Source organism: Chlorocebus sabaeus, chromosome 13, assembly GCF_047675955.1.
Source record: "Chlorocebus sabaeus isolate Y175 chromosome 13, mChlSab1.0.hap1, whole genome shotgun sequence".
Taxonomy (NCBI): Eukaryota; Metazoa; Chordata; class Mammalia; order Primates; family Cercopithecidae; genus Chlorocebus; species Chlorocebus sabaeus.
In genome coordinates, this window is record NC_132916.1 from 19,356,813 (window position 1) to 19,381,637 (window position 24,825).

Consider the following 24,825-nt stretch of genomic DNA (forward strand, 5'->3'; position numbering starts at 1 on the left):
AGGCCTGGGGCAAATTACTTAGACGTCTCAAAACCCATTTCCTCCTCCACAAGGAAGGAAGCAGACCCCCAACCCCACTTCCTCCGTAAGTGTTAAGGGTCAGGGGTGATGGGGCTGTTACATCACCAGCAGGAGCACACAGCAGGAGCTGGACTATTGACCCTCAAACTTACTGATTCTCACCCTGCCCTGCTGGGACCCCACCTCAACACCTTAATTTATCTATCTCTGCGGAAGAATTGACAAACTCTGATGCATCATTAGAATTTCCATTTGGAATCTTACACTAAAAGACTCTATTTGCATTTGGAATTTTAAACTAAAAGACTCGATGGTCCAAGATATTTGCTGTCTGTCTCCAGGACTTGATGCTTAAAGGCAGACCACCTGAGTTCATTTCCTGGCTTCTCCATTACCATCTGTGTGAGCTTGGGCAAATCACGTAATTCCCTGATTTACTTTAAATGACATCATTTGTTTAAAAAAAAAAAAAAGCGAAATGACATAATTACTTCAGAGGACTGTTAGGAAGACTAAATGAGTTAATCTATGTAACGTTTTTAGCAGTGCCTGACACATTAGCTATGATGACATGTTAGCTATGATCATGACTGTTGGTGACTATAAAGGACACATTCTTATTTGTGAATCACCTTCTTAAAAATAAAATTGTTTGCTTTGCAGATTTTTTAAAAAATGGATTTGGCCAACCATGGACTTATTCTCCTGCAACAGTTAAACGCTCAGCGAGAGTTTGGTTTCCTGTGTGACTGCACGGTTGCAATCGGCGATGTATACTTCAAGGCACACAAATCAGTTCTTGCTTCATTCTCCAATTACTTTAAGATGTTGTTTGTCCATCAGACCAGGTAACTAAAGTGGTTGCTAATAACCTAATGACTGTAGACTTCTTAACCTCCCTGTCCCTGGCCCTCATCAAGACCATGGGTCTCTCTACCTCTCCTAGCTCCTAGCTGACCTGCTCCCTTGTGGCCTCACTTGCCCCCTACCTTCTTGTTATGCGTGCTTTCAGTAGCACTTGAGAATCACTGGACCTGCCAGCTCTATGCAGTCCCTCCACCTCCAGATGCCTTCGCTGGGTATCACCTGCATGATCAGGACCTGCAAGATCAGGTCCATTATAAAGCTAGCTCCCCAACCTCAGCGAAGTCTTCCAGCAGTAATCTTTTCTGGACTCATTGTCTAAGCCCTGCCTCTCATTCCTCCAGCCCCAGTCCCCTGAGTATCCCCCTGACTTTCAGCATTTATTCTTGTCTCCTCCTCTAACAAGAAGCTTGAGGGCATAAATTTCTCCAGTTCCCCTCTTTTCTATCTGAAAACTTCTCTATCTTTGCTTAGTTTCTTTCTTTTCATCTCTCCTATCTTGAGAAAAGGGCCTCCCAGTGTGTCTGGAAAATGATCTTCCTCCCTCCCTCATGCTGCGAGATCCCACTCCTCAATTTTTATTCTGTTCTTTTTATTTCATCTGTTTTCATACGCCCCCAACCCTGCCCCCAGCCCATGTGGGATCAGCACATCCTCGATACTGCTGTCTGCCTGAGTTATGTTGCCGCTTCTCCTTCACTTTACTATGAAAGCCCTTAAAAGGGTAATCGAGGTCCTCGCCTGCACTCTCCTCATCCCACACTCTTCCTATCAGTGTGCGCTGTGGTTTCCTCCCCTCCTTCACTCTACTGCAGTCTTTTCTCTAAGGTCACCCCTCATCAAAACCACTGCCCTTCTCTCAGCCTTCTAGCATGCTGTCCTCCAGCATCTGCTCTTGTTTGCTTCCTTCTTAAGTGGTTGTCATCTGCATTTTTATAGCTGAATATCTCTTGTTTTTCTGCCCTCTAAACCTGGGCCTTTGGTGAATTTTGTCTTTTGCACTCTTCCTATGGGTGTGTGTCTTTTTCCTAGATCTTGCCTCTGCTGCAAACTTCAGTTTATAGCTCTGGCCTTGACTGTTCTGTCTCCAGAACTCTATTCCCAAGGCCTCAGGCTGTGTGCTGGGCATTTAGAGTTGAGTATCTCCTTTTGTGTCTTTGAGGATGTACTGAATTAGGCCCTCTCCGAAGTTCCTCCTGCCTATTTTCTTATCTTCAAGTATCCCAAGCTTAACTCTTTTGAATCACATCTTATCAGTCCCCAAATCATGTTTTCTTCAAATTACCTTTCACATTTGTCACTTCTTTTCCTTTCTCACTTCCATTACCTCATCACCCATTTTCCACATTACTGTCAGATTCGTATTTCCAAACACTGCTTTGACTGTAGTGTTTGATGAGAAACCCGCTATACTGCGGTATTCCTTGGATCAGAAACCTCGGGGATGCCCAGTGATATTAAAATAACACACAGGCTCCTTATTCTGTCATCCAAGGCCCCACAGGCTTGGAGCCCAACCTCCTTCTAGCCTCATCTGCAACTGGGCCCTCTGGGACACCCCACCCCTCATCTTCACCTTAACCAGACCTACTTTCATGGCTTCAGCTCACCTGGACCACATTTTGCTGGTATCCTGCCCACTCCCTGAGTCCCAGCTCATGCAGCACCTCTTGTATGACCCCTCCCAGTCAAGTGAAACAAAACAAACGACAGTGACCATGTCCTCGCTCATGGCTCATAACACTTTTAATTGTGCTCCTTTATAAGAGTGCACGTGTACAAGAGTGCAAATATGCACCTTTCCCCTGTGGTGTTGTTATTTGTGTATTTATCCCCCCTCTTCACTTGTAAGTTTCTTGAGGGCAGGGACTGGGTTTTACAAATCTTTGCAAACACCACCCAGTATGGCTGAGGTATTTGCACACAATAGAATAGCTACTTGATCAGTGTCTGGAGGAGCAGATGGGACAACTGCAGAATAACCCAGGAGGGGTGGCTCCTCATCTGGCAACACTAAGGATGCTCCCTTTAACTCGTGTGTCAAAGACTTCAGGCCTAGTGTGGGTTTTGTACTGGACAGTCTCAACACAGTGAATTCAATGGTATTGAAAAGGAGGCAGTTTTAATCTTGAGGAGTGCAAGAATGCTACATAATGAGTTTTAATTCAATGCAAGAAACCCACCTTTAAGTATAGGGCAGTAAATAAATGCCTTTCTAACAAGGCGTTGTGATATTTGTGTAATACAACAGTGTAAAGCAACAGTGTATATTACTGCACCAGAGGTGACACATGCCTAGTGGCCAGCTTTGCCGCCTCCTAGTACAGAATTCAAGCTCCTCGAGGCAAGGCAAACTCACGGTGAAGGCCAGGGGCGTACTTTTCAACCAGCACCTCCTCTGTGGGGCACAACACTGCCGCCCGGCTACTCAGTCATAGACTGAGAATACAGTCCATTTTTTCAAGTTTGACTCCAAGGGAGATTTCTGGCTGTAGTTACCACTAGATGTCCCTGTCTTATGTCTGCAACTCTGAGTGGTATGTTTAAATCACAGACAACTACAGATTTTCAACTATCAAAAATAAAACCACTGAGGGAGAGGCGTTTCTAAGTACAACCTTCTGACAATGCTAATGTTATTCAAAAATCCTTATTTTTAAAGTTGTTTAAGCCTATCATTGCTTTTAAAATTCTAGTGAAGGAATAACTGAAAACGGAAATTCCTATGGAAGTTTATACCAAAGGGCTTATAGCGGTAGTAAAACTATATTCATCTTTATCCTACATAAAAGCATGTCAACCAGCCTGGCCAACATGGTGAAACTCTATCCCTACTAAAAATACAAAAATTAGCTAGGCATCATGGTGTGCACCTGTAATCCCAGCTACTCGGGAGACTGAGGCAGGAGAATCGCTTGAACCTGGGAGGCGGAGGTTGCAGTGAGCCGAGATCGTGCCACTGCACTCCAGCCTGGGCAACAAGAGTGAAACTCCATCTCAAAACAAACAAAAAAAAGTTATGTCAAACATATCTGGAAACTACTTAGATGTAAGTATATTATAGAGAACTATATATCCTTTCCAAAGGACTGGGAAAAGACCAAAGTCTGGTGCATAGTGAGCTGAGTGATTGGCAGAGGCCAAGCTGCCTGGGAATAAAAGCAGTCAGGGATGCAGATGGCTGAAATGTGCATTAAGGAGCTTTGAAAAATCCCACCTGTTTTTGTTTGTTTGTTTTGAGACAGAGTCTCGCTCTTGTCGCCCAGGCTGGAGTGCAATCCCAGTAGCTGGGATTACAGCTGCCTGCGCCCATGCCCGGCTGATTTTTGTATTTTTAGTAGAGACAGGGTTTTGCCATGTTGGCTAGGCTGATCTTAAACACCTGACCTCAGGTGATCCACCCCCTAGGTCTCCCAAAGTGCTGGGATTATAGGCATGAGCCACCGCGCCCGGCCTCCACCTGTTTTTAAAGTGTATGTGTGCACATGTGCTTCTGCTTTTTTTAAAAATAATTTTTTTTTAAGGCTGCATGCAGTGGCTCACACCTGTAATCACAACTCTTTGGGAGACTGAGGCAGGAGAATTTCCAGAGTCCAGGAGTTCAAGACCAACCTGGGCAAGATGGTGAGATCCTGTCTCTACAGAAGTTTAAAAATTACCTAGGTGTAGTGGCATGTGCCCATAGTCCAAGCTACTCAGGAGGCTGAGGCTGCAGTCAGCTATGATCGTGCCACTACACTCCAGCCTGGGCCTACAGAGCAAGACCTCCTCTCTTTAAAAAAAAATTTTTTTAATCAAAGTAAATTGGTGTTTGGAGACTTCCTTGGGCCCTTACATCCCTGGCTGTAAACCCCAGGGACTCGCCACTTTCTTTCCCTGGCCCCTTGGAGTCTTTCCTCCAGGCCTGCCTAAAGTGTGGGCCAAGGTTTCCCCAGCTGTGTCCTTTTTTTGCCATCTGAGACTGTACATAGTTCTTTCAAATTTGAGAGACTTAGTGTTGAGTCACAATTCGTAAGTGATAGACAAGACAGCCTATCCAACCATGAATGAGAAAAGAATTACAAAATTTACACTGAAGTCAGCCAGGCATGGTGGCTCTCACCTGTAATCCTAGCACTTTGGGAGGCCGAGGCGGTCAGATCACTTGAGGTCAGGAGTTCCAGACCAGCCTGGCCAACACAGTGAAACCCTGTGTCTACTAAAAGAATACAAAAATTAGCTGGGCCTGGTGGCGGGCACCTGTAATCCCAGCTACTCGGAAGGCTGAGGCTGGAGAATCACTTGAACCTAGGAGGCAGAGGTTACAGTGACCCAAAATCGTGCCACTGCACTCCAGCCTAGGCAGCAGAGCAAGATGCCGACTCAAAATAAAAATTAAAAAAAAAAAAAGAAAAATGGCCAGGCGCAGTGGCTCACACCTGTAATCTCATCACTTTGGGAGGCCGAGGAGGGCGGATCACCTGAGGTCAGGAGTTTGAGACCAGCCTGGCCAACATGGCAAAACCCCATCTCTGCTAAATATACAAAAACGAGCCAGGCCTTGTGGCACGCACCTGTAATCCCAGCTACTTGGGAGGCTGAGGAAGGAGAATCGCTTGAACCTGGGGGCGGAGGGTGCAGTGAGCCGAGATCATGCCACTGCACTCCAGCCTGACAACAGAGTGAGACTCTGTCTCAAAACAAAACAAAACAAAAAATACCAAAGTTGCCGGGCACGGTGGCTCACGCCTGTAATCCCAACACTTTGGGAGGCCAAGGCCGGCAGATCAAAGAAATTAGCCGGGTATGGTGGCGGGCACCTGTAGTCCCAGCTACTCTGGAGGCTGAGGCAGGAGAGTGGTGTGAACCGGGAGGCAGAGCTTGCAGTGAGCTGAGATCGCGCCACTGCACTGCAGCCTGGGCGACAGAGCGAGACTTCGTCTCAAAAAAAAAAAAACAACAACAAAACCCACCAAAGTAGTTCTGGAAAGGGACTCTGCTGGGTAGTACCTTTCATGAATGCTAAAAAACAAAGCCTTCTTTGGATTTCTACCTTTCCTTTTTTTTTTTTTTTTTTTTCCTCCTGAAAGAGGGTCTCACTGTGTCACCCCAGCTGGAGTGCAGTGGCACAGTCATGGCCACAGGTCACTGAAACCTCAGTCTTGACTTCCTGGGCTCAAGCCATCCTCCTGCCTCAGCGCAGGTAGCTGAAACTACAGGCACGTGCCATTACACCCAGCTAATTTTTGTTTTTCATTTTTTTTTTTGAGCCGGAGTCTGGCTTTGTCGCCCAGGCTGGAGTGCAGTGGCCGGATCTCGGCTCACTGCAAGCTCCGCCTCCCGGGTTTACGCCATTCTCCTGCCTCAGCCTCCCGAGTAGCTGGGACTACAGGCGCCCGCCACCTCACCCGGCTAGTTTTTTGTATTTTTTAGTAGAGACAGGGTTTCACCGCGTTAGCCAGGATGGTCTCGATCTCCTGACCTCGTGATCCGCCCGTCTCGGCCTCCCAAAGTGCTGGGATTACAGGCTTGAGCCACTGCGCCCGGCCGTATTTTTTTTTTTAGAGACAGGGTTTCACCATGTTGCCCAGGCTGGCCTTTTTTTTTCCTCCCCATTTATTTGTGGAGATGGTGTCGCCATGTTGCCCGGGGCTGGTCTTGAGTTCCTGGGCTCAGATAATCCTCCCAAAACACTGCGAATACAGGCATGAGCCAAGGTGCCTGGCCCCATCCTTCCTTTTCTGAGGGGGAAGAGAGTCAACTAACTACAGGCTCCCTAGTCTACCCTCCTCCTCCCTTGAGGAATGTTTCCTCTCAGCAGAGGAGAGGGTGTAACTTACATCTCTAAGGCCTTTGGTTTCCCAGTTCCTCTGCCTGATCCTGGAAAAGTTTCCCCCTAGTCATTTCTTCACTTGGGAACTGATTGTTTACATTAGTAAATTCTTCAGCACACATAACGCCTAAAGCTCTGTTTTGAATATTGAACTTCCCTAGGGCATCTAAATGTTTTGCAGTATACACATGGTATTGCTGGAAGCCATCCAAAGACTACCTGTATTTGCATTCCTATTTAAAGGAATATGAAGGGACTCTAAATAAAAATATGAATGATCTGTGTATCTTTTTCGTTTTTGTTTTGTTTTTGTTTTTGTTTTTTGAGACGGGGTCTCGCTATGTCACCCAAACTGGAATGCAGTGGCACGATCTTGGCTCACTGCAGCCTCCATCTCCCAGCTTCAAGCAATTCTCCTGGCTCAACCTCCTGAGTAGCTGGGATTACAGGCCTGCGCCACCACACCTGGCTAATTTTTTTTGTATTTTTAGTAGAGAGGGGGTTTCACTATATTGACCAGGCTGGTTTCAAACTCCTGACCTCATGATCCACCCGTCTTGGCCTCCCAAAATGCTGGGATTACAGGCATGAGCCACCACACCCAACCACTTGTTTTGTTTTTTTTGAGACGGAGTTTCACTCTTGTCGCTCAAGCTGGAGTACAATGGCTTGATCTCGGCTCACTGCAACCTCTGCCTCCCATGTTCAAGCGATTCTCCTGCCTCAGCCTCCTGAGTAGCTGGGATTACAAGCGTGCACCTCCATGCCCAGCTAAGTTTTTTGTATTTTTAGTAGAAACAGGGTTTCACCATATTAACCAGGCTGGTCTCGAACTCCTGACCTCAGGTGATCCGCCCGCCTTGGCCTCCCAAAGTGCTGGGATTACATGCGTGAGCCATCATGCCTGACCCTGTGTATCTTTTTTAAAGAAAAGAAAAACAGAGTCACATCTACTCTTCCCTTTATGCTGTCAAAGGGATGCTAGTTTTTATGCTTGATATTTTTACTTTCATGTTTTTCACATGATTATTTCTACGTAGCCTTCTTGAAATACACATTGATAGCAGCACAGTAATTAGTAAAATCTGTTTTGCTACAAATTTCTGTTTAAATCGCTTTTTTTTTTTAATTTTTTTTTTCTTTTTTTTTTGAGACAGAGTCTCCTTCTGTCACCCAGACTGGAGTGCAGTGGTGCAATCTCGGCTCACTGCTACCTCCGCCTCCCGGTTTCAAGTAATTCTCCCTGCCTCAGCCTCCCGAGTAGCTGGGATTACAGGTGCCCACCACCACGCCCAGCTAATTTTTGTATTTTTTAGTAGAGACAGGGTTTCGCCATGTTGGCCAGGCTGGTCTTCAATGCCTGACCTCAGGTGATCCACCCTCCTCGGCTTCCCAAAGTGCTGGGATTACAGGTGTGAGCCACTGCATCCGGTTTTTCTATTTTTTAATGGAATGAAAATGTTAAATTTAGAAGAGCATGGTATGCTGTTAATATTTTAGTATATTGAAAATATTGGCCAGGTGCAATGGCTCACACCTGTAATCCCAGCACTTTGAGAGGCCAAAGTGGGTGAATCACCTGAGGTCAGGAGTTCGAGGTCAGCCTGGCCAACATGGCAAAACCCTGTCTCTACGAAAACTACAAAAATTAGCCAGGTGTGGTGGCACATGCCTGTAATCCCAGATACTCGGGAGACTGAGGCAGGAGAATCACTTGAACCCGGGAGGCGGAGGTTGCAGTGGGCCGAGATCGCACCACTTCACTTCAGCCTGGGTTACAAGAGACTCCCATCTCAAAAAAAAAGGAAACAAAATATCTGTTAATAAAATGAACATGATTGCTAAAAGGGCCAAAGAAAGTTACAATACAAAAAGTAGTATAATAAAAGAAAATTATAAATTCTAAAAGCATTCAAGGAAGCTGTCTTTAAATTTGAGATGCATTGTCTATAGAATATCTACTCAGTGGAAGATAACATACCTTGTGATATGTGGATGTAGATCTCATTGATTTCTAATGATGCTTTAGAATTTGTTAACCACTACTGAGAAGAGTTCTTGGGACCCTCTTCATTACTGCTGCTTGATCAGGGATGATGTTTCGGAAATGATAAAAGGAGTAGAGTCTAAAGTTATTAATATCATCATCAACTACTTTAGGTGCCTTAGATAAATCACTTAACTTTTGGGACCTCAGTTTCCATAACTATCAAATGGGACTAAATAAATCCACTTTATCTACCATACAGGATTGTTTTGATTCTCTAAAGGATCTTGCTATGGTGGCTTTGGCATTAGACAAACATTGTTTCAAATACCAGCTCCACCACTTACCAACTACATGATATTGAGCAGGTTATTAACCCCTCTAATCCTCAATCCTTTCCTGTAAAATGAGAATGAATGACAATCACGTGAGAAAGAATCCCTGTAAAGCCCAGGAGCAGTGCTGATGTTGATGGTGGCATTTGATAAGGAACTCCTGGAGTTCTGTATAAAAAGAGAATACATAATATTTAATTTAACTTGGCCAGGCACAGTGGCTCATGCCTGTAACCCCAGCACTTTAGGAGGCCAAGGAGGGCTGATCACTTGAAGTCAGGAATTGGAGACCACCCTGGCCAACATGGTGAATCCTGTCTCTACTAAAAATACAAAAATTAACTAGGCGTGATAGGGGGCACCTGTAGTCCCAGCTACTCGGGAGGCTGAGACAGGAGAATCACTTAAACCCAGAAGGCAGAGGTTGCAGTGAGCCGAGATTGCACCATTGCACTCCAGCCTGGGTGACAGAGCGAGACTCCGTCTCAAAAAAAAAAAAAAAAAAAATTAATTTAGCTTACTAGGAGAAAAACTGCTCTAAGAGTCTGTGAATTAAGATGTCACATTTCTTTAACATGAACTTTGTCTCTTGATTATTTCATCCCATTTTCATGAAACTTACTAACAATCAAGGATAGGAAGTGTTCTTGTTTCCTTTGTTTTTAAGCGTTCATTTTTTTCTTCAGGCTTTATGTTAACACCTGGACTGGCATTTACTCACAGATTTTTTTACTTGTTTCTTTCAGTGAGTGTGTCCGCTTGAAACCAACTGATATACAGCCTGACATCTTCAGCTATCTCTTACACTTGATGTACACTGGGAAGATGGCGCCTCAGCTCATCGACCCGGTTCGATTAGAACAGGGCATCAAGTTTCTGCACGCTTACCCGCTCATCCAGGAAGCCAGCCTCGCCAGCCAGGGAGCCTTTTCTCACCCTGACCAAGTTTTCCCGCTGGCTTCTTCATTGTATGGCATTCAGATTGCAGATCATCAGTTGAGACAAGCCACCAAGATTGCTTCAGCACCTGAAAAACTCGGGCGAGATCCACGGCCACAGACCTCCAGGATAAGCCAGGAGCAGGTCCCTGAGACCTCACAGCTCTCCCAGCTGACTTCAAATCTGGCCCAGGTGAATCGGACAAATATGACTCCCTCAGACCCCCTGCAGACTTCGCTGTCTCCAGAACTTGTTTCCACTCCTGTTCCTCCCCCTCCTCCCGGGGAGGAGACCAATCTGGAAGCATCTTCCTCTGATGAGCAGCCTGCGCCCCTCACAATAGCCCACGTCAAGCCGAGCATCATGAAGAGGAATGGGAGCTTTCCAAAGTACTATGCCTGCCACCTGTGTGGCCGGCGCTTCACTCTCCGGAGCAGCTTACGTGAACACCTCCAGATCCACACAGGAGTACCTTTCACATCCGGCCACCAGGGAGAAAGCCGCGTCCCCCTGACTCTCTGTAGCAATGCAGCTGACCTCGGGAAAGATGCCATGGAAGTGCCTGAAGCCGGGATGATAAGTGACAGTGAGCTGCAGCACATCTCTGATTCTCCCATCATCGATGGGCAGCAGCAGTCAGAAACCCCACCCCCCTCAGACATTGCTGACATTGACAACCTGGAGCAGGCCGACCAGGAGAGGGAGGTGAAGAGGCGGAAGTACGAGTGCACAATATGTGGACGCAAATTTATCCAGAAAAGCCACTGGAGGGAACACATGTACATACACACCGGGAAGCCTTTCAAGTGCAGCACTTGCGACAAAAGCTTTTGCAGGGCCAACCAGGCTGCCCGCCACGTGTGCCTCAACCAGAGCATCGACACTTACACCATGGTGGACAAACAGACTCTGGAACTCTGCACATTTGAGGAAGGGAGTCAGATGGACAACATGCTGGTGCAAACAAACAAACCCTACAAATGCAACTTGTGTGACAAAACATTCTCCACTCCCAATGAGGTTGTTAAACATTCATGCCAAAACCAGAACTCAGACGTTTTTGCCCTAGACGAAGGGCGATCCATTCTCCTGGGCAGTGGGGACTCGGAAGTAACGGAGCCTGACCACCCAGTGTTAGCTTCCATCAAAAAGGAACAGGAAACCGTCTTACTAGACTGAATGTCACTTACCTTTTTAAAAAACTCTCATTTTTACAAAGACTATCTTCCCTCCCTTCCCTGAATTCAGAACTGTAGTTCTCCATGGCATGATACAAACAGGTCCTTGTTCCCTTCTCCTCTTCCCTTTTTCCCCACATCCCAGCCCCACCTCTGTAAAGGCTTTGTGCATTATAAACCTGGAATGTATCGACTTTCATTCAGGGGATATTGGAAAGATAATGGTCATTATACTTATAAACTCAAATTTTGAGAGGTTTTAGATTATTTAAAAGCATACTTGGAACTAATGAAGGGTATTAAATAAAACAACTGGAATCCAATTGGTAAGCTAAAATTATGACTTTCCCTGGGTAAAAAGTCTTCTCAGAAAAACAATGTCAGAAAATACAGTGTGCTTCTTAGAGATACAGCTGGGCTCTGTACTATGCAAAATCTAGAAGGTGTGGGGAAACTTTAAACCCAAGAAAATGTTCTTAGTATTCATCCTCCAGGTGTCTTACTTCAGAATGCATCCTTTGAGATTATGTCCACTTAAGAAAAATCATCAGTTAAGAAATCTACTTTAACACAACACAAAGCAGAAAAAGTAATAATGTGATGGCAATCTTAATTTTTGGGTACAACATGACAAGCTGTGAGTTTGTGTGTTTATAAGAGAAAAATGTGTGGGTACTTGCTATAAACAGGTGAATTAATGCACATCCTTATCTCATTGCTGGCTTCTTTCCAAGCTGAGCCACAACAAGATGCTGTATTTGAGTTTCTGGCAAATGTGTTTTAAGAATCAAATTTGAATGTACTAGTCTATAAATTGTCTTTCGGAACAGAACATGACATGCCATTTTCTAGCAGCTGCCAGTGATAATTTGTTTTACACTAACTTTTAAGTCAGTGTGTATACTGCAGGGAAAAGGATATAGGAATATTCATCTTACAGGGGAATTTGTGACCAGAAGATGTAGTAACTTTAATGACTGAAAAAGTCAATGCTGATGGTTTACTGGCAACATTAATTGAAGCATCAAAAATAAATGGCAAAGAGAAATCAGGACAAAAAATCTAATTGCTGTTTGGGAAAAAACTTGATTTTGGTATTTATTCTCCAGGTTTTTGGTGGTTTCTTTCTTTCTTTCTTTCTTTTTTAATGCCTGAAATTTTCTCCATTGACCCAAAAGCAGTAAAAATTGTTCATTAATCTTCCCTTAGGCCAATAAAAGAAGGGCCTCACAGGACAAAACAGGAGCCAGAAGTAAGGACTGAAGGGGAAGGGGAGAATAGCTAATAGATATACTATATGTACATGTTAAAAACTGAATATCCCATCATCCTATTTCATGTATAGTTGAGTTCTCAAATTTGTAAGTTTTTATACATCCTTTCATTGAATAAACGTTTAATTAAACGAGCATATGATGTCATCTCTGCGTCTTTGGCTACCCGAAGAGATACAGGAAGGGAATGTGTAGTGTAGCAGTGCTTGAGGAGTCGTTTTGTTTCTTTCTTTTTCTTTGAGATGGAGTCTTGCTCTGTTGCCCAGGCTGGAGTGCAATGGCGTGATCTCAGCTCACTGTAACCTCCACCTCCTGAATTGGAGAGATTCTCCTGCCTCAGCCCCCCAAGTAGCTGGGATTACAGGCGCCTGCAACCATGCCCGGCTAATTTTTGTATTTTTTAGTAGAGACAGGGTTTCACTGTGTTGGTCAGGCTAGTCTCGAACTTCTGACCTCAGTTGATCTACCCGCCTCAGCCTCCCAAAGTGCTGGGATTACAGGCGTGAGCCACCGTGCCTGGCAAGGAGTCGTTTTCTGCAGAACTTTGGGCAATTGCTCTAACCTCAGTAGCATTTTCCACACTTGTAAGATGAAGATGTTGATAACTGCTTTGTGTCATAAGATTGTGAGAATCAAATGAGTGAACTCTGCGAAGATGCTGTGATCATCTTGCCCTAACTTTTTATTTTATCTATTTTATTTTATTTTATTATTTTATTTTTTTATCTGTTTTATTTTATTTTATTTTTTATTTTATTTTAATTTGGGACAGTTTTGCTCTGTCACCCAGTCTGGAGTGCAGTGGCACAATCTTGGCTCACTGGAACGTCTGCCTCCCAAGATTCAAGTGATTCTTGTACTTAAGCCTCCTGAGTAGCTGGAATTACCGGCGTGCACCACCATGCCCAGCTAATTTTTGTATTTTTAGTAGAGACAGGGTTTCACCATGTTGGCCAGGCTAGTCTTGAACTCCTAACCTCAGGTGATCTGCCCACCTCAGCCTCCCAAAGTTACAGGTGTGAGGGTTACAGGTGTGAAGCACTGTGCCCGGCCACCCCAATTTTCTTTTACAGGGGAAAAAAAGGGAGGCCAGGAGATGTTTACCTAAAGATGACACAAATTTGAATAGCAATATAAACTTTGATTATTAAATATTAAGTGGTGGCCAGGCACGGTGGTTCACTTCTGTAATCCCAGCACTTTGGGAGGCTGAGGTGGGCAGATCATGAGGTCAGGAGATCGAGACCATCCTGGGTAACACGGTGAAACCCCCACCTCTACTAAAAATACAAAAAACTAGTCGGCCATGGTGGTGCGGGCCTGTAGTCCCAGCTACTTGGTAGGCTGAAGCAAGAGAACCGCTTGAACCGAGGAGGCAGAAGTTGCAGTGAGCCGAGATCATGCCACTGCACTCCAGCCTGGGCGACAGAGCGAGGGTTTGTCTAAAAAATATATACATATATATAAAATATAGACATTATAGATATATATTATAGATATACACATCTATAATATATATTATAGATATACACACATATAATGGTTTCCACTCATTACATATTTTTTTCTTTTTTTTTTCTTTGAGACGGAGTCTCGCTCTGTCGCCCAGGCTGGAGTGCAGTGGCGCGATCTCAGCTCACTGCAAGCTCCGCCTCCCGGGTTCACGCCATTCTCCTGCCTCAGCCTCTCCAGTAGCTGGGACTACAGGCCCCCACCACCACGCCTGGCCAATTTTTTGTATTTTTAGTAGAGACGGGGTTTCGCCGTGTTAGCCAGGATGGTCTGGATCTCCTGACCTCGTGATCCACCCGCCTCGGCCTCCCAAAGTGCTGGGATTATAGGCATGAGCCGCTGCGCTCGGACTTACATCTTTTTAAATAAAAGACACATCTCTGAAATGACAGCCTTGTGCCAAGCTGACTTTTCTGAATATCTGTCAGAGGGTAAATGAAGGTGTACCTCTGCAGCCCTCCATGACACCCCCATGCAGCCATGAAAGGACATGAGGTGCAGCCAAAGTGCAGGGTCTTGGAGACCAGAAAGTCACAGGGATCACAAGGGACAGTGGTGGCTGAGGGTAAGATACCAGCTAGCCCCAGTTCAGCTCCACAAGTTGATGGAGCGGGAGGGCGAGCATTGTGTTCGTCTACTAATCAACTGTAGAATGCAGGGTCTTCTGGAAACAGCTTGTGACCACCTCCTCCACCAAGGCAGTCCTGCAAAACTCCAGGTTCCTCCCTAAGAGCTGGCTGTAGATACTGAAGCCCACCCACCACACCCTGGAATGCCCAGTGCCTATTCCAGTCCCAAGGGGGGATAAATTTAGCAACCTATTCTGAGTTTTGGATGGTACTAATTTAAACAAGCTTTGGAAATGTCATTTGGTGACATAAGCAAAATTAAACTGAGCTGTCCTTCCTCTGGTTCTACCTCTTATTAACAGCACTGGTGCTATTACGTTTCCTCTCATAAAGAAAACAATCAAAAGTGGCTCACTCATTCAACAGATGTTGCTAAAAAATAGATTGTATGAAGTACTGTAGAGTTTTTACCATAGGAAATATGGTTTTAGTGGGAAGAAAGCACTGCCATAAAAAGTAGCTTTGGATAATGATTTAAGAATGAAGAGTAAAGTGGACCTCAACCTCCTCCTTGTTACAGGTGCCAGCCATTGATGGTTTTGAAATTTCACCCTGCAAGAAAAGGAAGACGTGAAGCATCCAAATGAATCCTTCAGTTCAAAATTTCAGGTCTCAGTCACACATTTCAGGCAAAAGACAACATTGCTATGTTTAAGAAGATATAGGCAACTGGCCGGGCACAGTGGCCCACGCCTGTAATCGCAGCACTTTGGGAGGCTGGGGTGGGTGAATCACGCGGTTTGGAGTTCAAGACCTAGCCTGGCCAACACGGTAAAACCCCGTCTCTACTAAAAATACAAAAATTAGCCATGCGTGGTGGTGCGCACCTGTAATCCCAGCTACTCAGGAGGCTGAGGCAGGAGAATTGCTTAAACCTGGGAGGTGGAGGTTGCAGTGAGCCGAGATCACACCACTGCACTCTAGCCTGGGCAACAGAGCAAGACTCCATCTCAAAAAAAAAAAAAAGATATAGTCTCTTAAGAAGGAAAAATGGTTGGAGAGGGTGATACACATGGGGTACCTCCTCCTACAATTTGGCTAGGGATTATGATGGGAAAGGGGAAGCCCTGTTTTCACTGTTCACTAGGAGTGAATTCTAAGACAAAATTATTTGTAGGCTGTGCATGGTGGCTCATGCCTGTAATGCCAAGACTTTGGGAGGCCAAGGCTGGCAGATCAGTTGAAGTCAGGAGTTCAAGACCAGCCTGGCCAACATGGTGAAATTCCATCTCTACTGAAAATAAAAAAATTAGCTAGATGTGGTGGCATGCACCTGGAGTCCCAGCTACTCAGGAGGCTGATTCATGAGAATCGCTTGAACCCAGGAGGCAGAGGTTGCAGGGAGCTGAGACTGTGCCACTGTGCTCCCGCCTGGGTGACAGAGCGAGACCCTGTCTAAAAAAAAAAGATTATTTGTAGGTAGAGTGTAGTTTATTGTAATAGAATGCAACTTGTTCTCAAGTTGACATTTGCATCTTCATGGCAAATTTCAGAACACTCCAAATATTTAAATTGATTTTTCCTTCGTTTTATTCCTCCATTTTGATCTAGAGTAATGAATTGCTCTACAGCATTTGCAGGAAAGCAAGATTTAAGGTTAGAAGTCTTTAAACAAATAAAAAGTTGATTATCTAAAGGTACAGATTAATTAATCTGCCTTTTCTAGAACTAGCTCCTTTAACATAACAGTAAGAATATTGACTGAACTATTAGCAGATCTCTAAATAAGATAAAAACTAGGCTGTGACAATTTTTAGTGTGAAAAAAAAATGGACCAGGATGAAATTATATTATTTGGTTTTGTTCTCAGGCAGATCAAAGTATTTCTGAACATAAAAAAGTTATTCAATGTATGAATCAACCTTATGCTATTCTCTGGAAAATGTGCAATACCCACCCTGCTGAAATTCCCTTGCTGTTGGGAAGATGGATCCTTGTGAAGAATGCACTGTCAACTGAAAGGCTGAATGGGAGGGAAGGCAGAGACCGTATTGGGTGCCTGCCTGCTATGCCTGCTATGTGCTCTCATTTACTCCTTTTTTTTTTTTTTTTTTTGAGGCAGAATCTTGCTTTGTTGCCCAGACTAGAGTGCAGTGGTGCAATCTCAGCTCACTGCAACCTCCACCTTCTGGTTTTAAGCGATTCTCATGCCTCAGCCTCTGGGGTAGCTAGGATTACAGGCGTGTACCGCAATGCCCGGCTAATTTTTGTATTTTCAGTAGAGGTAGGGTTTCGCCATGTTGGCCAGGCTGGTCTCAAACTTCTGGCCTCAAGTGATTTGCCCACCTCAGCCTCCCAAATTGCTGTGATTACAGGCATGAGCCACCGCACACACCCGGCCTCACTGACTCCTAAGAGTCCTGTCAAACATGTCTCCTGTTTTTTTAGATGAGAAAACTGAGACCCAGAGAGGCTAAATAACTTTTCTGAGGTTACCCAGACAAATAGAAACAGCCAGGATTCAATTCCCCATGTGACTCACTCGAAAAGCAATGCTCTTTCTATTACTTCCCAATGTTATTAACACCCAATATATAAGGTTTGAGCAGTACTAGGAAATTAACAGATCCCGTGGCCAGGCGCGGTGGCTCATGTCTGTTATCCTAGCACTTTGGGAGGCCAAGGTGGACAGATCACTTGAGCCCAGGAATTTGAGACTAGCCTGGGCAACATAGTGAGACCCTGTCCCTACAAAAAAGAAACACAATTAGCTGTGTGTGGTGGTGCGTGCCTGTGGTCCCAGTTATTCAGGAGGCTGAGGTGGGAGGATTGCTTGAGGCTGGGAGGTCTCAAGGCTGCAGTGAGCCATGATCGAACCACTGCACTCCAGCCTGGGCAACAGAGTGAGACCCTGTTTCAAAAAAAAAAAAAAGAGAGAAATAAAAAGAAAAAAGGCAATTACCTTGTGCAATTGACAAGCCTTTCATTTTGCCAAAAAAAAAGCAAGCTCTGGGCAAAAAGTGCAAGGCATGGCTTTTCTTGTTCATCTGGCCTACTTTCCTGTGTTTGGCTTTAGATCTAGTTTTGTCCAAATTATACTAAAAAGGAAAAAATATTTTCCCAAATATGCAAGCATTTCTATGAGCTAGAAGCAATGGTGGCAGAGGAAAAGGGAAAGGAAAAACGTTTTTACCTGTTAACCTCTTTATTCTGTCATTAAGGAAATTCACTTATTATAGCCTTTTTATAGCTTTATATTACCACAATGGTCCTCAAACTTCAGTGCAACAGAATCTCCCAGAGGGCTTGATGAAACAGATAGTCAGCCCTGCCCCTGCAATGTCTCATTCAGTGGGTGTGGTGTAGGGCCAAGAATTTCCAGCAGATTCCTGGGTGGTGCTGATGCCGGAAGCCATACTTTGAACAGCACAATGTGACTAGATCGCTTCTACTATGATGCAACTCCCCTGTCTTGGCTCTACTTGCTTCTCAGAATTCTAATAAGCAGAGGAGCTCATGAAGGGCTATGAGGCGATTTGTGCCGACTGTGGCATGATTCTTCTTTTGTAGCAAGGCGCTCCTTAATGAGATGTGGGCAAGGTGCAGATCTGTGTGTGGACCCTTAGAAGAAGTGTGTGTGTGGGAAGCTCTGGGATTTATTCTAAACCTCCCTATCTTCATTCTCAATGCCTTCGTAATCTGTCAGTACAGAATAAAATGTAGTGGAAAGTAACAAATACCCTAAATTATTTTTAAAGAGGTCACCTGTACGCTCTTCCTTATTATAAGAAAGACAAGGATCCTGATGAAAAGATGAAATGATATTAGGTAATTTGCCAAAATCACACAACTTTACTTTTTTCAGACAGGGTCTCGCTCTGTGCAGTCGTGTGAACATGGGTTCACTGCAGCCTTGACCCCCTTAGGCTCAAATGATCCTCCTGCCTCAGCCTCCAGAGTGGCTGGGACTGCAGGTACACCCCACCACACCCGGCTTTTTTTTTTTTTTTTTTTTTTTTTCCATTTTTTGTAGAGACAGGGTCTCACTATGTTGCCTAGGCTGGCCTCGAACTCCTGAGCTCAAGTGATCTCCCACCTTGGCACAGTGCTGGGATTACAGGCTGAGCCACGGTGCCTGACCTTCACACAGCTTCTTAGTGGTAATTACAGAGTTCAGGCTGCCCAATTCCAGGGCCCTTTCTGCTACCATCACACTGTGTAAGAAACTTTTCCTAGCGTTTTGCCGTTTCTATTTTTTTTCTGTCTTTTTTTTTTTTAAATGAAAATGGACTAAAGAATTTTTTTCTCTTTCCAATTAGATAAGCGATACCCACAAGCGAAGGTCTGAAGGCAGCCAGCCAGAGAGAGCCAAGAAACGGAAACATACACAACCTGGGGAGACAGGAGTGATCTGGAAGAGAATGCAGGTTTGACCCCCTCCCAACTCCAGTCCCTCCTCCCAACTTGTCCCTCCCTCCCTCTGGAAATGTGCTAGCAGGCAACAAATGCCCAAAGGCAACAGGGAGAGGAAAGAAATGTGCCTCACACACAAAGTGGACTTTAGCTTCTAAATAAGAGCATGTCTGAATACAATGTAGAATTGGGCAATTTTTTTTTGAGACAGTTTTTTGCTCTTCTTGCCCAGGCTGGAGTGCAACGCTGCGATCTCGGCTCACTGCGATCTCGGCTCACTGCAACCTCTGCCTCCCGGGTTCTAGCGATTCTCCTGCCTCAGCCTCCCCAGGAGCTGGGATTACAGGCATGCGCCACCACGCCTGTCTAATTTTATACTTTTAGTAGAGACAGGGTTTCTCCATGTTGGTCAGGCTGGTCTCAAACTCCTGATCTCAGGTGATCCGCCCGCCTCAGCCTCCCAAAGTGCTGGGATTACTGGCGTGAGCCACCGCACCCGGCCATCTTGTGCAATTTTAAGGAAGATCAGTCCCATTATTCTGAATCTACCAAAATATTCAGGAAGACAGTAGCAGTCATCAGCAGTCACTAAGTTGCTTCTGGAGGAAAGTTTTATCAAAATCTGTCTTTCTCTTGCAGTTACCAATATTAATGCTTTACGGTACATTTTGCTTCCTCGTTTATAAAGCACTTTCACAATGGGAAAATCTTGTGACGTACAGTCTTTAGTTACACATTCTGAAATGAGGAATGGGTGAGACAGGGCAGGTGAACTCTTTCTCAGTCACCAAGCCGAAGTTTGCACATGAGATATTAAGAAACGATGCAAGCATCTTGTGGATTGTCTTCTATGTGTTTCTAAGGACACAGAGAAGGCGAAAGAGTTGTTGTTGTCTCTCTGGCCCGAATTGTTTGTGAGACCCGTATACTGAGCTGCCAACTCCACTGACCCTTGGATATCTCTCAGGCTTCTCAAATTGCCCCACGCTCGTGTCAGTATGTGCCTCCATATCCAGGCTGGCAATCCGGAAACTTCATTCTTCACCCCACAGTTCCCACAGCAGATAATCAGGTATCACGCCCTGTCAATGTGCCTCCTAACAGCTGTTGATCTCACCCACGGATCTCCAGCCAAACTGCTCCTACTTTAATATAGGCCATTATCAGTTCTTGTCTGGATTATCCTCTTTTATAAAACTTTTATTAATTGTATTATTATTATTTTTTTTAGAGATGGGGTCTCCCTACGTTGGTTAGGCTGATCTTGAGCTCCTAGGCTCAAGTGATCCTCCCACCTCAGCCTCCTGCGTAGCTGGGACTACAGGTGCATTCCACCACACCCAGCTTGCCTGGATTATTCTAACAGTGTGTAAGTTAACCTCTTCTCAAACTCCAGGCCTCAATTCTCTGCAAGCTAGATGCCACTGACATTTTAGGGAGAAACATCTGTCTCATGCAGGGCTGTTCTGTGCCTTGCAGGATGTCAAACATCTGTGGCCGTAACTCATTACATACCATAACACCCTACCCATTGTGGTAACTAGACATGTGGCAGCACATCGGAGGTGGAGAGTGGGATGTTTCACTAGCCTAATACTGAGGATCGCTACGGTAAGAGGATTGCCTCTTTTCCCTGCTAAATTCTTTCAATGACTTTGTAGGATAAATCTCACATCTTGAAATGCCCCGCTGGCCATCTCTGCAGTATCTTTTCTATAGTCTTTAAGAAGGACCCTAGTTATGTTCAGATTTCAAATACTAGAGGCAATCCCATCTGCTTTTCTGGGAATTAGGTAAGCCTCCGAGGCTCACAGGGATAAGTAGGATCAAGCACAATGTGGTTTTAAAATTAGCCTTATTTAGAGTATTGCCTCTTTGTTCATTACTTATACCTAGTTATTTGAGATTATTGAAACAAATAGAAAAAGAAAGCACAGGGTTAAGAATTAGCACTAGGCTTTAGTATTCAATATTCTTTTGTGGGCACATTACACTTAGGTCCTCATTTCATCATTTAGGAATTGTTACTCTACCTCTGGTCTCTAAACATAGGGGTTACACTTAGTGAAGCCTCTCTTGAAGGTTACATGTTAAACTACACTTCTCCTGTTAAAACTTTTAATGTCGACAGGGTGGGGTGGCTCACGCCTGTAATCCCAGCATTTTGGGAGGCTGAGGCGGGCAGATCACGAGATCAGGAGATCGAGACCATCCTGGCTAACACGGTGAAACCCCACTCTACTAAAACTACAAAAAATTAGCCAGGCGCGGTGGCGGGTGCCTGTAGTCCCAGCTACTCGGGAGGCTGAGGCAGGAGAATGGTGTGAACCTGGGAGGCGGAGCTTGCAGTGAGCTGAGATCGTGCCACTGCACTCCAGCCTGGGAGACAAGGGGGACTCCATCTCAAAAAAAAAAAAAAAAAAACACACACACACACACACAAAACTTTTAATGTCAACAAGTGATAGAAGAAGAATATGCACAGTTGCAAGATGACCTCACTCATAACTGTAATACTACAGTAAAGATGTCTCACACATGTAATCCCAACACTTTGGGAGGCTAAGGCAGGAGGATGGCTTGACTCTACGAGTTGGAGACCACTAGCCTAGGCAACATAGGGAGACCCTGTCTTTACAAAATATAAAACATTTTCCGGGCATGGTGGGGCACGCCTGTGGGTGTTGTAGAGGCTGAGGTGGGAGGATTGCTTGAGCCAAGGAGGTGGAGGCTGCAGTGAGCCATGATCACATCACTGCAGTCCCACCTGGGTGACAGAATGAGACCCTTTCTCAAATAAACAAATCATGATTATTTTCACCGCCATGCTATCTTCAAACCCTCGTTAGCTTAGCCAAACCTGTGTTATCACTTCAGTCTCAGCTTTCTCATATTAAATGAAGGGCTCAGCTTATTTTCCTAATTCCAATTATATAGGTTGGAGACAATAAGCAATCTGTTAGGAGAAGCTTGCATGTGTATCAAAGTTGTACCAGGTCGTCTGTGACCAGCAGATCCATTTCCAGAATCTCATTAGAAATGAATAGTCACGGCCAGGTGCAGTGGCTCATGCCTCTAATCCCAGCACTTTGGGAGGCTGTGGCGGGTGGATCAGTTGACGCCAGGAGTTCAAAACTAGCTTGGCTAACATGGCATAACTCCGTCTCTACTAAAAATGCAAAAATTAGCTGGGCATAGTAGTGGTCGCCTATAGTCCCAGCTACTCAGGAGGCTGAGGCATGAGAATTGTTTGAACCTGGGAGGTGGAGGTTGCAGTGAGCCTCAGTTGCACTACTGCACTCCAAACTGGGTGACGGAGTGAGACTCTGTCTCAAAAAAAAAAAAAAAAAAAAGAAAAGAAAAAAAAAAATGAGCAGTCATGTTGTTTGACTGAAGTCATAAGTCTCTGATTCCAGAGAGTGTCCTGCCCCATGCCCAGAAGGAAGGAACTCGTGCTCAGAGAGACCAGGAAGAATCTAGACAGACAGGCCTTGCTGGGTTTCCCCACCAAGTCTGTTAGCATTAGATCATATCCTTTTTGTCCAATCATATTTCTCCACGTCCATCCATACTTTGTTGAACCTATGCATTAAACTGAACAATTTCCCCTGCATTTTTGGGTCCTCATTCTGAAGGCTCCTTGGTGCACTTTAATACAATTTGTATGACTTTGTTTTAAAAAAGAATAGGGCCAGGTGTGGTGGTGCATGCCTGTAATCCAAGCACTCTGGGAGGCTGAGGTGGGTGGATCACTTGAGTCCAGGAGTTTGAGGCCAGCCTGAGCAACATACCAAAACCCCATCTCTATTAAACATGTATGTATATAATTCTCTATTCTTGACTAGGATTTCAAAATAAAAACATAGAATACAGTTTGAGGGGCCAAGACAGGAGGATTGTTTTAGGTCAGGAGCGTGAGACCAGCCTGGGCACATGACAAGGTCCCATCTCATGGTGGCACATGCCTGTAGTCCCAGCTACTTAGGAGATGGGAGGATCCCTTGAGCCCAGGATTTCAAGGTTACACTGAGCTCTGATGGCATCACTGCATTCCAGCCTGGGTGACAGAGCCAGACTCCATCTCTGCAAAATATGAAATAAAAATAAAAATAAATGTTTAAAAGTTAAAGAAAAAAAGAAATAGTCACGTAGATTTGAATTTATGTGTCACTGATTTTGTGTTCGGGTTCCAAGCTCTACTACTCTCTGGGAATCCCTGAACTACATCCATTTCCTTTCTTACAGAGTTGGAGAAAGAGGTTCTAACTCTGGTTCTGGTTAGTGGTTGGCATTTCAGAGAAGGTTTGTGTGACTATCCAAAAACTGGACATAAAACTTTATACTGGGGAGTCAGAGGTCAGCTAGAAGATTAATGAGATTCTAATTAAAAGAGCCCAGGACCTTTGATCATGAATAGAGATCTTTGTGGATTCACGCCTATCCTAGATACATTCATTCCAAACTCTCACGATGCTCTATGAACAAAGGGTGCTAAGTAGTTCAAAGCAGAGCTTAAATGTATGATGAGTATCACAACAGATAAAAGCAATCAAAACTGAGTCAGAGTGAAATTACAGAAAGAAAATCCATGGCATTTAATTAGATTGCATTTTATTTAGATAAATGAAAATTTGCCCCAAACAGAACTAGGAATCAAATATTGTCTTGGACTAGAGGTAATTGCTAAGCTGGAAGCTTATATTGAAAACTAATATTTCCAGCCCTTGACTATCTGTAGTTCCAAACATCAAAGGAAAATATTGGAACAATTTATCTATGTACAGAGAGAGGCAACTCATGGGTACCATAAGCAAAATAACCTGAGGGGGAACATTTGATATTACAAGAAGTGGCGAGAGTTTACAAGTCTTGCATTGCTTTCTATTGTACATGGCTCTGTAGTAATGCCAAAAATAACAAAATGTAGGCACTTGCTCTGACTTCTGCAGTTTACATTATATTATGTACTTCATAAATTAACAGCAGCTTTAGAATTATAAAACAGTATTGTATTTCATGCTACTGTTGGTGTTCCTCTTGTTAAAATAATGTTCTCAACGGACATAGATACAGAGCTTGTACAGAAGTAACTCTGGGCACATCCAGATAGTACAAAAAGCAGTCATGAAGCAGCTACTCATGGAATCTCAACTGTGATAGCCAGCGAGCACCTGGCCACAGGTGGTAGGAAAAGACAAACACAGGTGGAATTTAAACAAAAATAGCAATTTCCCACAAACTACACAAATCTTTAATCTGTTCAAAACAGCACAGAATGTCTTCTTGTCATAGAGAGGAAGTCAGTATGAATTTGTTATCAATTGCTGTCATTTCCAAAACTCTTTAGTTGATGTTCAGAACTAGACACCAGCACTTGGATTTAAATCTCAGTTGGCACCCCCCCTCCAAAAAAAATTATATATATATATCTCCAGGAGGATATATATATCTCAGAGGTTTTTTGAATTTGGGGATTTTAATAATGATGCATGGGTAGCTGTTATATATATCTGAGAATAACTCCTAAAAGATGACTTCCAACTATAAACAAGACTATACACTGCTATCATGATGTGTTTTACTAATATGGCCAATTATGTATGCAGTTAGACTTGTTAGCATAAAAGAAACTACTTTCAGTTTTAAAAGCAAACTTTCTGTCCATTAAAACTAGGCTTTCCAGCTAATCGGCAGTCAAAATTCAAATTCTCAAACTGCAGTACCAAGTTTGAGTAAAATCTAGAAAGCTATATGCCAGGCCAGTTCTGTATGTCAAGAGTAGATAAGTGACACTGTTCTTTGTGTGACAAATTGTCTGACAAAACCCTTAATGCAGGCTGAGGCAGGAGAATCACTGGAACCCGGGAAGTGGAGGTTGCGGTGAGCTGAGATCATGCCATTGCACTCCAGCCTGGGCAACA

General features: G+C 44.3%; 1 protein-coding gene across 2 annotated transcripts in view; it reads left to right on the top strand.

Moving 5' to 3' along the window:
* The window catches only part of ZBTB2 (zinc finger and BTB domain containing 2), a 29,556-nt gene extending 17,009 nt beyond the window's left edge, over positions 1-12,547 (top strand). For both annotated transcript variants that reach the window (XM_008007576.3, XM_008007577.3), the window contains exons 2-3: positions 685-869; positions 9,766-12,547. In XM_008007576.3, coding sequence (XP_008005767.1) covers positions 697-869; positions 9,766-11,137 — 1,545 coding nt within the window. In that variant the 5' untranslated portion in view covers positions 685-696 and the 3' untranslated portion in view covers positions 11,138-12,547. The remainder of the gene's footprint in view (positions 1-684; positions 870-9,765) is intronic.
* Positions 12,548-24,825: the final 12,278 nt, after the last annotated feature.